This window comes from Henckelia pumila, chromosome 1 (assembly GCF_033568475.1).
Source record: "Henckelia pumila isolate YLH828 chromosome 1, ASM3356847v2, whole genome shotgun sequence".
NCBI lineage: Eukaryota > Viridiplantae > Streptophyta > Magnoliopsida > Lamiales > Gesneriaceae > Henckelia > Henckelia pumila.
This window is the reverse complement of record NC_133120.1, coordinates 77,200,879-77,214,192: the sequence shown is the minus strand read 5'-3', so window position 1 is coordinate 77,214,192 and position 13,314 is coordinate 77,200,879. Positions and strand designations below refer to the sequence as shown.

General features: G+C 32.3%; 1 protein-coding gene across 1 annotated transcript; it reads left to right on the top strand.

The window, feature by feature from the left end:
• The first annotated feature begins 1,182 nt into the window (after positions 1 to 1,182).
• LOC140874985 (protein DCL homolog, chloroplastic) lies at positions 1,183 to 6,382 on the top strand. The gene is made up of 3 exons (XM_073278500.1): positions 1,183 to 1,570; positions 4,610 to 4,724; positions 5,920 to 6,382. Exons 1-3 carry the CDS (start codon positions 1,266 to 1,268, stop codon positions 6,088 to 6,090), a joined length of 591 nt encoding a protein of 196 aa, XP_073134601.1. The 5' UTR covers positions 1,183 to 1,265; the 3' UTR covers positions 6,091 to 6,382.
• The last annotated feature ends 6,932 nt before the right edge of the window (positions 6,383 to 13,314 follow it).

The following is a 13,314-nucleotide window of genomic DNA, read 5'->3' as shown; positions in this document are numbered from 1 at the left end:
CAAAATTTAGTTTACAAAGCAAATCAAATGGAAAATAATTCTTACTGCACTTGTATCGATTGTGTACAATGTTATTACAATTATCTATTGCAGAAAAAAGTTGACAAAATGTTTAAAATATTTCATTCCAATCCAGTGTGGACCGTTGTCTTCCGAAGAGTATTGCAGATAGAACCAAAGCTTTTTCTCCTGTCAGAATATGCTAGTATTCAAATAGAGCCGGAAGATATATATGAAGAACAATATATACAATAAATGATTAATAAAATAGTTATCTTATAATATAAGAAATACTATGTTGTAATATATATATATGCCTTCTCATCTTACATGTGACATACGAATTTTTGAGTTCTATTGTTGTTTTCCATATCAATAAATCTCATGTTCTTTTTTTACTCCTTTCAAGTTTAACATTCTTACAATCATTTAACTATATGTATTAAAACTTGGGCGAACACCTCAAGTATTGAGGTGTTCTTACCTAGTTTTATAGTCAAAAGACCTCAAATGAGGTCTAGAGGGAGTATGTCTGATCTTATTTTAAATATTTTTATATTTTTACTTTCTTCGTCCTACCTATTACATATCTTTTCATATAAATTAAGAAAATTATTGCAAAATCATCTTTTAGGAAATTTCTTTAGTTTTACCCTTATTTTAATAAAAGTTTTAATATTATAAAAAAATTGTTAGAAGTAGTTAATATATTTAATTATGAGGATAAATTAATAAAACAATATTAAATGTGAAAGTGAACTATATATTTAACATGAATGAAAAATCAGATGTGACCAACTTTATCTTTTATGCTATATATATCTTATAGGTTGTATTGTTGTAATATCTACTCGTAAAAACAACTTGTTTGAAATTGAATAAAATAAAATAATCAAATAAATTTTTTTATGAAATTGTCTTATAACTAAATTTCAAAAATAATTTTCAACTTGATCCATGAAAAAATTAGTATTAATTCACATCCGCTTATATCAGATATTTTGTAAATAAATCAAATCAATTGAAAAAAAATCTATAAATTATTTTTCTTTTAAAAAACTGCACTGTTTTTAAATAAAAAAATAATTTGTTAAGTGCCAAGTCAAATTCTCCTTAAAAAAAATAAAAAAAAAAATCAAATTCTCAAACGAGTTGATTTTTCAATTTCTGAAAAATCATGGGTCTTCTAATGCAAATAAGAAGTGCGTTCGTCTTTCAGTACTGAAACCGGTAAAAGCACGGAGGCCCAATCCCCCCCACCGTCCATGGCCGCTCCGCCTCTCCTACGAGCTCTACCTTTCCTCCGCCACCGCCTTTTTCCAGAGCACATACGACGCATAACCGGTCCAGTAACTCTCCGTTCCTGGTGTGGCACCGCAGAAGCAAGCCGGACCGACGATGCCTCGCCGTCTCTGGGTAAAATCCCCAGCTCACGGACCGCTAAAGACCATACCCATTATTCGAGATGGGATGAACCAGATTTTCGGAAATGGAAAGATAAAGAAGCGGAAATACTTGAAGACATCGAGCCCATTATTTGTCTCACCAAAGAAATCCTCCACTCCGACAGGTACATAATTTTCGCTTTGATATTCGTTCTTTTGCTGGGCTTCTTTTTAAATTGTGTTGAAATTGAGTTTGTGCTGGTTCGATCACTCGGGGTTTGCGGTCACTGCATTTCCTCGTTATGATATAGTCTATGGTGTGATGAACATTACTTATTTTCTCGTTGGCTCTACTTTTATTGTAAAAAAAGATTGATTTTTGAGGCCCTTTGGAGAAAACCGATGGAGTACAACTTATTTCCTCTGCATGTAAATGGTGATTTTCCGCTGAATACTGTATCTTGTGTCAAAGATGTTATTTTCTGGTATTTTAGCTGATTATGCTATTAACATGATCCATTAGATTAATATTGTTCATGTTAGAGGAGGCAACTTTTATTTTTGGACTCTTGAAGTTGCAAAAGCATATGCACCATCTATGAATTCAGTTGAACTTTTATGTCATTATTGGCAAAAGGTTCTTCTGCCTTGAGGTTCTCCAAAGTAGTTAACTTGATCGATAAAGTAGTTTAGTATGCTGATTTCGAAAGTGATTCCTTCTCAATTAATTTGATCAACGTGTATGAGCATGAAGTAAAAGAACATGTGGCTAGGAAACATGTGATTTTCCTCTTTCCTTCCCGTCGTTCTCCCAAGCTATCTCCATTTTCTGGTCTCTTTTCCCATGCGAAGCATAGTCTGCAAAAAAATGCCAGATGGTTTTCGTATGGTTTGAAAAGGTTTTTACAGAAGTTTACTTTACAATTTGATTGTCAAGAAAAAGTAGTGGTATGCCGGAGTCATCAAACTGTCGAATTAGTTAAATTTTTTTGTCAAATTGAAACATTATGTATTTTTATAAAAAGTAAATAAATAGGGTTTGAAATTTAATTTGTATTAGTGAAGTAATTCTTAAACTGTATCATAAAATTCGATTTTGGTTGCTAGAAGATGGCTCCTGTTTCTGGATTATTATTATTATTTTTTAAAAAGAACTGACTTCATTAACTATGGAATTAAATCATGTGATACAATAGAATACATAAACCAGGGTAAAATCCCTCTTAACACGAAAGCTATGTTTAGCTAATTCATGGGCTGCATAATTTGCCAACCGAGGGCAATATTGAGAGGTTTCTCCAGGAACATTGGAGACAAATCTCCTGATTTCCTCCGCAGTCTGTCCTTCCATTGCAATGGAGTGGGACGTAGAATAGCATTGACCACTGTGATAGCATCTGTCTCAATAATCCAGTTTGACCACCCAAAATGTGAAGCTATTGCTACCCCTTCCTTAACTGAAATCATCTCAGAAAATTGTGGAGTGAAACAACCTGGAAAACAGCGGCCTATTGCAAACAAAACGACTCCTACAGAAGGCGTCATTAAGATAACTGTTGCTGGGTTCTTTGAACAACAAGACTGCTGGGCCTATAGTATGTTCTTTTATTTCATTTGAGTAAAGTGGCTGATTCCCTTCATAACTTCACAAGCTTTAATTTTAAACTTCCTGTGGAATCAAGCTATCCTATGAAATAAAACAACATACCATTGACCCACACCCTTTCTATTCAGCCAGGAGACATGAATAAAGCCGAATTTTTTGAACGATATTCTTTTCAGAAATTATTCAACCCACATCTTTTCTTTTATAGCTTGATGTACCTTTCTGATGAACTTTTCCAGAACTAGCTTGTAGGGGCGCCTTTATCAGATTGTCATTTTGATAAGTTCTTTCTCTAACCAAACCTATGCATATGCTAATAACCTTTGAAAGCATGGTTGTGCAAGCAGCCAGAGGTATTTCTTACTGATGATTCGAAGAATTACAGGGCAGAAGGTGGCAGTTATTTTACCAGCTCATTTTCGCCATAGACAACTGCTGAAACAATCTATCGTGCCATTTCAGATATCGTCACCAGTTTAAATGCAGTTTCTTGTGGCTTTCTAAACTACTTTCTTAAATGCCTATTTACCAAATAGATTTTGATGGATCATTTAAAATTGATTTAACACTGCATATAAAGTGTTTCCTTTTTTATTTTTACAAAATTTCAAATGAAGAAGGAATAGGTTTCTAGGAAGAAACGATGTGATCAAGGTTTGTGAAAAATGTTATAGAAGTAGTTGACTTATGTGTTTTATTTTTACTATTGAATATCTCTATGCCAATTAGGGATCATCTGACTTTTATGTGTTATTGAATCAGAATGATTCATTGAGATTTTTATTGATCATTTTAGCTAATAACTACTTAACTAGTATACAATTGAGATGCCTAATGGCTTCCTGTACTTTTACCGTGTTTTAACTTATATTTAGATGTAACTAATAGGTGCCAAAATGAATAAATAAATAACAAATTATATCTTAGTAATTTGCTAATAAAATTGTATACGTTTATTCTTTATTAATTGAAAACTTTTGTTACATGTACAATGACACACCCTTGTTTAAATAGACATCCAAACACATTAACATTTTTGTTGGAATGGCTAGAAGTTATTTAAATGCAATCTCCTTGTTTTACATGTCACATCAATGTTTAGATTCTCTTTGCTATATTTTGATGAAATGCAATCATGTTTTTATTTTAGGAAACAAATATTTTGTCATGAAAATGAAAAAATGCCAAAATTGGGCCATGGCGTCCTATTTTTAATGTTGAAGTCTTGAAGTTCTAATAGCTCGGTTGATAAATATTTGGCAGTTGTCTTGGAACATATCTTTGAAAAATGCTTTCATGGTGAGCAAGAGCTTGTTACATGATTATTTAAAACCCAAAACAGTAGTGATTGCCACCGTTGCGTCTTACTCCCTTTTTATTTATGACTAACTGAGGCTTAGCATGACATCATTGTTTGCCAAGAAGACATTCCAAATCAGTGTTTGAGCCAAATATGTGTCCTTCCCTTGATCCATACTGAAAATTCAACATAGCAGCATTGACCCACCACATTTGTCTTTTTATTTTTCATCGCAACTAAACAAGTGTCGTGCTCATGGATGTTTAAAGTTTAAACAGTCTTTTGCAGGCTTTTGACTAAATGTGATGTTTGTTCTAGATACATGGATGGAGAACGACTTACCCATGAAGACGAGAAACTCGTGGTCGATAAACTTCTTGTGCATCATCCTCATTCTGAAGATAAGATTGGTTGTGGACTGGATTCCATTATGGTCAGTTTCAATTGTTTACTTCCTATTGCAAACTCGATTAACCTGTTGTTGATCCACTTGATTTTTAGTTTTATCCACTTGTTTATTTCAATACGTGGAATAATTTTTGTTCACTTGATTTATATTTAGTTGCATAACGTGGGCAGGAATTTATTCCTGATTTCCTTTAACTTCTGTTATCATCCTACATTAACAATGACCATGTAGAGAATCAATATGGATTGCCAGAAAAGGTTTTACGTGTTTCCTATATTGTTTGGTTGAAGATTCCCCATTTTTTAGTCCTCAAGTTCAAGTTGCAAAATGGTATTCAAGATTGGAGGCAACTAGCTTAGAAGTTGGAAAAACAACTATACATATTCATGTTTAAACTCGTACTTGTGGTCAAAATTGTCTTGTTCCATCTCACTTAAAAATTAAATAAAAAAACAAAGGAAGATAAGTTTTAGAAACCATTCATTTGATAGGAGCTAAATGTGGTCATTCTTCCGAGTTGCTAATGTGTTACTCTGCCATATTTTGCATGAAAATAATGCTACGTCTACGTGAAGGTTGCATCTGAAATCAACTGTTAAAGTAACCGAACTCAATCATGCTGTGTAAATATCGGGGCAACAAAATTATATTCTCAATCATGCTCTCCTTTATAATATGGCCAATTTCAGTGTTTGTATGTTGTCATCAAAGACGAACAATGGAGCAAATGGTCCACATGGACCATGTAGGCTCGATTGTTTTCAATTCACACCAATATAAGTTTTTTCCTTCCTCCCTCGTAAAAACTGAGTCTACTAATGTTTTCTATACTTTAAGACCATATAATGATACATTTATGGGAGGTTTGTCTTCTTGGATGACCATTTCTATTGGGCAACCTTATCAATAAATCAGTTACCATTCTGGATCTCTGGGATCTACATATGATGGTTATCGATGGTTGTGGCGTTCGCTGAAGGGGGTAAAGAAAGTTTTTTGGATGTATAGAGTTCATTTATGTGTAAAATGTTTTCACGGATTTTGTAAATGTATTTTCATGGATTGATCCATGAACTTCAATCAACGGCATTATAATTGTGTTAATCTTCAGGAACATCAATGTGGAGTTTAATATTGGATCATTGCCTCATCAAGCCACCCCACGGCTTCCATCATTGACCAGCTGAACTCGTAACTTCATCATTACTTTTTATGTTAGGTTGATCGCCATCCCCAGTTCAAGCATTCAAGATGCCTCTTTGTGGTACGAACCGACGGTGGATGGATTGACTTCTCCTACCAGAAATGCATACGGGCCTACATTCGAGACAAGTATTCTTCCCACGCCGAAAGATTTATAAAAGAGCATTTTAAGCGCAGCAGTTGCTAAATTTTCTGAAAGGCACTTTCTCCATACATCTTCACGTAGTTGAAGCTCGGCTACAGTTTTCGCCATTATTCGAGGCTTTCTTGATTACCACCATTGTAATATGGCATTCTAGATTGGCCGTGGACGATATAAAGTAGTAATGAATTTTGTTGTGCTTGTCGGGAGAATCCAATTGTAATGGATTTATGTGATTTATGAATTATGAGTAGCATATAAAATCTCTTTATTGCTGCTGTATTTTCTCAAGTGGCAGTTCGTTGTAGCAGATACTGTTTTATTAACGAGCGGCTCTATAATGCAAGGGATTGGAGCATTTAAGGGAGCTTTAAAAGTCCCCTATTTTTATACAAATTTAAGTGAGCCACTCGTGTAATTGTATAAAACTTATGAGTAAAATGTGAAAGATTGAAATACCGTTTGGGATATGAAAGATGTGAGCATATTTGGGTAGGCCACATGCTTATCATACCACAAAAAAGTATATAAATACGAATATTCTGGACGTATGTTATTGGACATTCTATTAATGAATATCGTATAGAATGTCATATCAACATGATAATATCTATATCCATACAAGTAGTAGAAATAACTAACATGAATGTATAAGCGCTTTCAGGAACCCAAATATTATCTATCTAAAAAAAAAAGGTACCCAAATATTATTAGAATTTATGTGGAGAAATAATAATGACCTTGACGCAACTACGGTCATGTATAATCTTATTAGTTTTTTTTATTGCTATTAATTTATTTTATTTATTTAAAAGCAAATTTAGCAATTTCGCTATTTGTATTACTATAACTATAATTAAATCGACAGCATCGCGGTCCTAGTCAAATTAGTGTTGCTTCTTTTGGGTAATTTTATTTATTTTTTCTTTATTTTTGTTTGAAGAAATTTTTTGGGTAATTTTGTGTGAGGTAAAAAAAAAAGAGTGGTGGCCTTATCTGATTGTGACAACATGATGTTGTACCTCGCCACCTTTTCACCCAATTGTACCAGCAATGTCGCATCATAATTAAGCAATCCATTTGCCTAAAATTTCCACTCCATCGTTTGACCTTCTGTGCTTTTAAGTTTTTATTCAAAACGAAAATTCAAATGAGACGGTTTTATAAATTAATTTTATGAGATAGATTTATTTTTTCGGTCACTCATGAAAAACGCTATTTTTTATGTTAAAATTATTAATTTTTATTGTAAATATAAACAAATTAACTTAATTTGTTTTATGAATAAAAATCTGTGAGACCGTCTCACAAGAGATACAATCTTTGTGAAGTCATACTATCACATTCACATGTGCGTGACTAATTTCATCGACCACTGAATCCGACCCACATGGCCAAATATGATCGTTTGATCCACGTGGCCAAATTTGATCACGAGGAAACGATCGATCTTCCGGGTGGTATTGAAGTTTCTTACGTATGTATATATTCATCATTGAGAAGATGCTCCGAGCCTCATTGGTGTTTACCTTCAAAATGTGAGAGACCAATGTGACAAAAATTAAAGACTTTGGACATGTGATTGTCTAGATATATTTTAACGGGGTCGATCTATCGAACGTATATATAGAGGTAGATTTTCAGTATATCGTATCAAAAATATTAGTATGAAAAAAATTCATATCGATATCGAAATTCCGAAATTTTGGTATGGGAAAAATCCACAAGCTAATATCATATAGATACTCAAAAAAATTCGATATACCAAAAAAATATTTATTTGAAAAAATTTCGGTACGATATCCCAAAAAGTCAGTATTTTGGTTCGATATCACATCCCTACGTATATAGTTATATACCGCTATAGTCATGTCTAGAGTTTCTCGTTGTAAATATATATATATATATATATATATATATATATATATATATTTAAAATTTTTCATTTGTACTATTAGTTTTCCGTTTGGACAAGTATATACTTATAAAACATTTTTATAAAAGTTTTTTTAAAAAAAAATTATAAATTTTTTAAAAGTTGTTTAAAGAATAAATATGTATTTTGACAACTATTTTATAAAAATATTTTACATCACAAAAGTAATGTTCATATTTGTCTTCTATATATAGTTCATTAGTTTCATTCTAAAAACATCTAAAAACTAATGTTCTAAAAAGCACGAAAAAGCGCCACTTAAGCGCGATGAAGCGTGAGCAAAAAACTTCGTTTTAGGCAAAAACGTGAAAAAAGCGGTCAACCCTTTGGTTGGCCATATTAAACGCAAAAAAACGTGAAAAAAATAATATTTAATTTTAAGTTTTTTTTAAATATTTTTAACTATTAAATTTTATTTTAAATTATAAATATTTAATATATAATTTTTTTAAAAAAAAACCTTCAACGCGTCAAAATTAAATTTGCTTCGTACATTTTTTTTTCTTTGCGATTAAGAGATAAAACTCTACCTAACATAAAAATTTTATTCTAGATAATTTGTTATTTTGAAACTTACGTTTTTATAACTTGAAAATTTATGTATTTTTTTCTTAAAATATTTAATTTTATATGTTAATTATTCTATTAATTAAACTAATATAACTCAAATTATACAAAAAATAAAAAACATTTTTTCACGCTTAAACTTGTTCTAAACTCGCTTAACTTTGTAAAACTTGAAACTTAACCGTCACGCTTCGCGTTTTTTAGAATCTTGCTAAAAACACATGCATCTCATGTGTTCTTTAAAACTATATTTAGACAACATTTTTTAAAAAATAATTTACAAAAATTTTATCCAAACACATACTTTAAGTGTTTTTCACTTATAAAACACTAAAAATATTTTTAAAGTATGTGAGAATAACTATTCATGAATTAAAAATATAATGTATTTCATTTTTCTTAAAAAAAAGTCAAAAGGTCAATTGATGCATAATATCATTCACATATATACCCAATACATACTAAATATTCTTCTCAATTTAAGGATCTTCGTAATTATACATTATTTTATTTAAATATTAGAATCTGAAAAAAAAAAGTCCACATGAATAAATAAAAGATTGAACTATTATTTTATACGTATAGGTTTCATTAATTTGATTGAATATAATCCTGTAACAATTTTTGTTAATGTAAATAATATTAATTATGTGAAATTTGCTAGCTGTAATATGAGGTTTTTTTTAAAAATAAAAGTAGTAGATTGTATTTAATGGAAAATTGTTCAATTGTATGAGTTCATTGGTTATATATAACTTCTCGGAGTTTATAAACAACATCAAGGCATAAAAAAAAAAAAAGGGTAAACATTTTTTATTTGAACATCAGATGAGTTTTGTCGATAATACTCCGGGCTCATTTTTTCAATACTTGTTAATGCTTTTGATCGGACAAGACAAAGAACTAGTCTTGAGAGTCCGCTCCATATTCGAGTCAAGAAAAATCATTAACAACATCCACAAGACGTACAAACGTAACCACCAATCTCTTATATATATATAGTTATGTGATTAAATTTCTAAAGGGAAGAGAATCCAAAAAAAAAAGTGGCAAGATGAATGGTAGTGTCCAACGAAAGCATCCTATATTTGTAGCGATGATGATGATGAAGAGAAATGAAATGGTTCCGTAGAATGGAACTGTTCCACATGCCATTTGACAGAGGGCTCTTAATGTAGCTTTGGCTTCACGTTGAGAATAAGTGCAAGTTTTTATTATCTCTACTTCAATATACCAGCTAGCGTAGTACTTGCCGAATCTATCATTATATCATCCAATTCACATGCAACCCAATCTGTGAACATTTTTCTATTTCTTGGTTGCCTCCAATTTTTAGTCAATTTTTGGAACTTGACCAATATTTTTAGAGAATTATTCGTTAGATATTTCAGCTTTTATCGATATCGAATCATCACACATATACTATTTCGAAGTTCTTATAATTTAATCAGTCACAACACAAATTAGAATGTGCTAGATAAAATTTCATAATATGAGAACAGATTCAATGCATGAGTAGATCTTTTGGGAATTAACATGTAGCTTGTTCTTCTGTTTAATGTTAAGCATTGTATTTTGTTTGTTAGGTGTACACTTGTGCCACCGTCCAGCTCACCATCATTTTATCTGGTTCCCTTTTTTGACACCTACGTTCAACCTGCACAAAGCAAGAAAAAATACTAGCAAGCAATATACGATATATATCAAGGCTTCCGGGGCTCAGACGCACTGATACGGCCTCTCCGCTCTCACCAGTGAACCACGACAAAGACCACAAAGGTTTTCCAAGCCTATATACGCTCAATGCCTACACACAGTAGAAATCCCACAACCAAAACGAGAACAAGAGAGAGGGCAGCAGCTCACAAGCACTCAGTCACGAAGGAGGAAGCTCACAAAGCAGCCTTCACTCTATCTTGCACTTTCACAATCACTCGCTGGCGGCCTCACTTCACACAGAAGTATGGATAAGGAACGCTCTGCCTTTTCTCACAGATCGGCCGCCTCACTTAGAAGCAGAAGGAATCAATTGAAAGCTTATTGATTTGTTTAGGGCTAAAGAGGGGATATAAAGAAAAGGGCCTTGGGATTTATGGGCTGGGAAATGAATAGAGAGTTGGGCCAAAGCCAAACAATTCTCCATCTTTTGGCCCAACGTCAGTTCACTGGTTCAGAGAATCACCTACAACCATCATCATCGCCCCACAACAAAAAACACAAAGTTAGTACAAGAATCAATGTGCAACAAACACAAAATAAGCTACAACATAACACCCAAACAAAACACATCTGTCAAAAGTATCAAGGTTTAGAATTTTCAAACAACGTCTAAACATTTCAACATGTAAATGCTCCACCTTGTTAGGAGCAGTGGCAAGTTTGGGAATAGGGAAATTTGGAAACTTAAATCTAGATTGTTTACCAAGAACACAAGAATCACAAAATGGCATACAAGACAATTTGTCACTACCAAAATAACTATCTTTGTGCATAATTTCTTTAGAATTCATGTGACCAAATCTTTTGTGCCACAAATCATTTTTGTCACTTAAGACAACGTTCACAAAATTTTGCACACAAGTTTCAGATTCAGCATGGAAAACATTAAAGCTTCTCCTTCTGGCAGCTTTGAAAATTACTAAAGATCCTTTCAAAATTTTCATAACTCCATTATCACATCTACCCTGCAAACTATCATCTTCTAAATATGCACAGAATATCAAATTATGACATAAATCAGGAACATGTCTCACATTTTTCAAAGTTAACACATAACCAGAATCAAATTTCAACGAGACATCACCAAAGCCAGCAACTTGAAACAATTTTTCATTTGTCAAAGAAACATACCCATGTTTCACTTCTTTATAACTAGAAAACACATTTTAAATGGGGACATATGGAAAATGATCGCATAATTAACTAGCCATTCATTTTCACACAAAGAACTTGAATACACAAAATCCACCTTAGGCACATTACATATCTCAGTCACCATAAAAACATCACTCATGTTTTCACTACAAGAAGCCATATTAGCATGATCATCATGCTGGTTTGGGTTTTGGTTTTGCTTAGGCTTAGGCTTAGAACAATCTCTAATATAATTACCAGTTTCACCACAATTAATCAATTATAGCATTTTCTATTCTTGAGCCTCGACTGAAATCTATTTTTAGACTTTCCTCTAACAAACATAACCTCACCAGAATTATTATCACCCTTATTAGCTTTTAAATCTAACTCTTTGCTTTTCAAGCTATTCACAACAGTTTCTAAAGTTATCTGATCTCTACCATACTTAATAGCAGATTTAACATCACTATAAGAATCAAAAATAACATTTAAAAGAATAATAATGGTGTATTCATCAATATGTTTATCTCCGGTTTCTTAATATCTTGAACAAGTTTGGTAAACACATCAATATTTTCATCTATGTCTTTGTTTAAATCAAGTTTGAACCGAAAAAATTTCTTAAGCAAAAACAATTTATTGGGCAACGAATGTTCAGTATAAAGTTCTTCTAATTTTTCCCAAAGTTTCTTAGCACATTTCAGTTTACCAATTTTTCTCAACACAGAGTTAGACAAGTTCAATATTATAGACGAATAAGCAAAGTCATCCATTTTAGCTCTTTTTTCAGCAGTTACAATAGCGGAATATGAAAGCTCTATCGCTTTGAAAACTTTTTGTTGTACCAAAATACCTTTCATCTTCTGCTGCCATATTGAAAAATCAGTTTTCCCATTAAAAGGTTAGAGATTATATCCAGTCATAGCAATTTTTCACACAGAAAAATATATAAGCAAAACCAACAGATTTACGCACAGAAAACAATCAGATTATCACAAAGAAAAAATAAGAAAATCAAAACCAAAAAATTTCATACAGAAAACAACAAGTTTTTTTTTTCACACAGAAAACTTGTAAATCGCACAATCAAAGCGAACACAGCGGAAGTAACTATAGTCATAGAGATGGAAACACAACAGTAACCAACAAGCACATAAAACCTAAGGTTCTACCAGCAACAAATCCCAGCACATAACATCCGTGCCAAGCGGTTACGCTACTAAAGTAGTAAAGAGGTTCCAACCAATATACCAGAGCGAAACCCCAAGTAAGATTTTCAATTCCGACAAACCAAAGCGCGACGCACGGCAGACAACACCCAGCGACGGCAGCAACCAGGGCCAGCGACAGTTAGGGGTGAGCGTTATTTTGGTTAAACCGAATTAACCGACCGATCCGATTGAATTCGGAAATTCGGTTCGGTTAATTCTAAAATTCGGTTTTAATGTTAGGAAATTTTGGTTAAATCGGTTAATTCGGTTCGATTTTCGATTTTCGTAAAAAAATTCGGTCATATAATTTTTAATATTTTTTAATGTTTTTATATTTAATATCGTACTTAATTTTTGTTATTTTAATTTTTCTAAAGCTTAATGTGTTTTATTATGTTAAAAATATTTCAACCATTAATTTTATAAAATTTGTATATTTTAATTTCTTTTGAAAAAAACAACGGTAAATTCGGTGACCGAACGAATTAACCGATTTTAATTCGATTCGATTAAATCGATTTTATCATAAATTCGGTTTGGTTAGCTTAAAAATAATTTGGTTAATTCGATTTTGGTTAATTCGGTTCGGTTTTTTTATCGAATTAGTCGAATGCTCACCCCTAGCGACGGTGGACAGCTTTAACCAGTGGCTCTGATACCACTGTTAGGTATACACTTCTGCCACCGTCCAGCTCACCA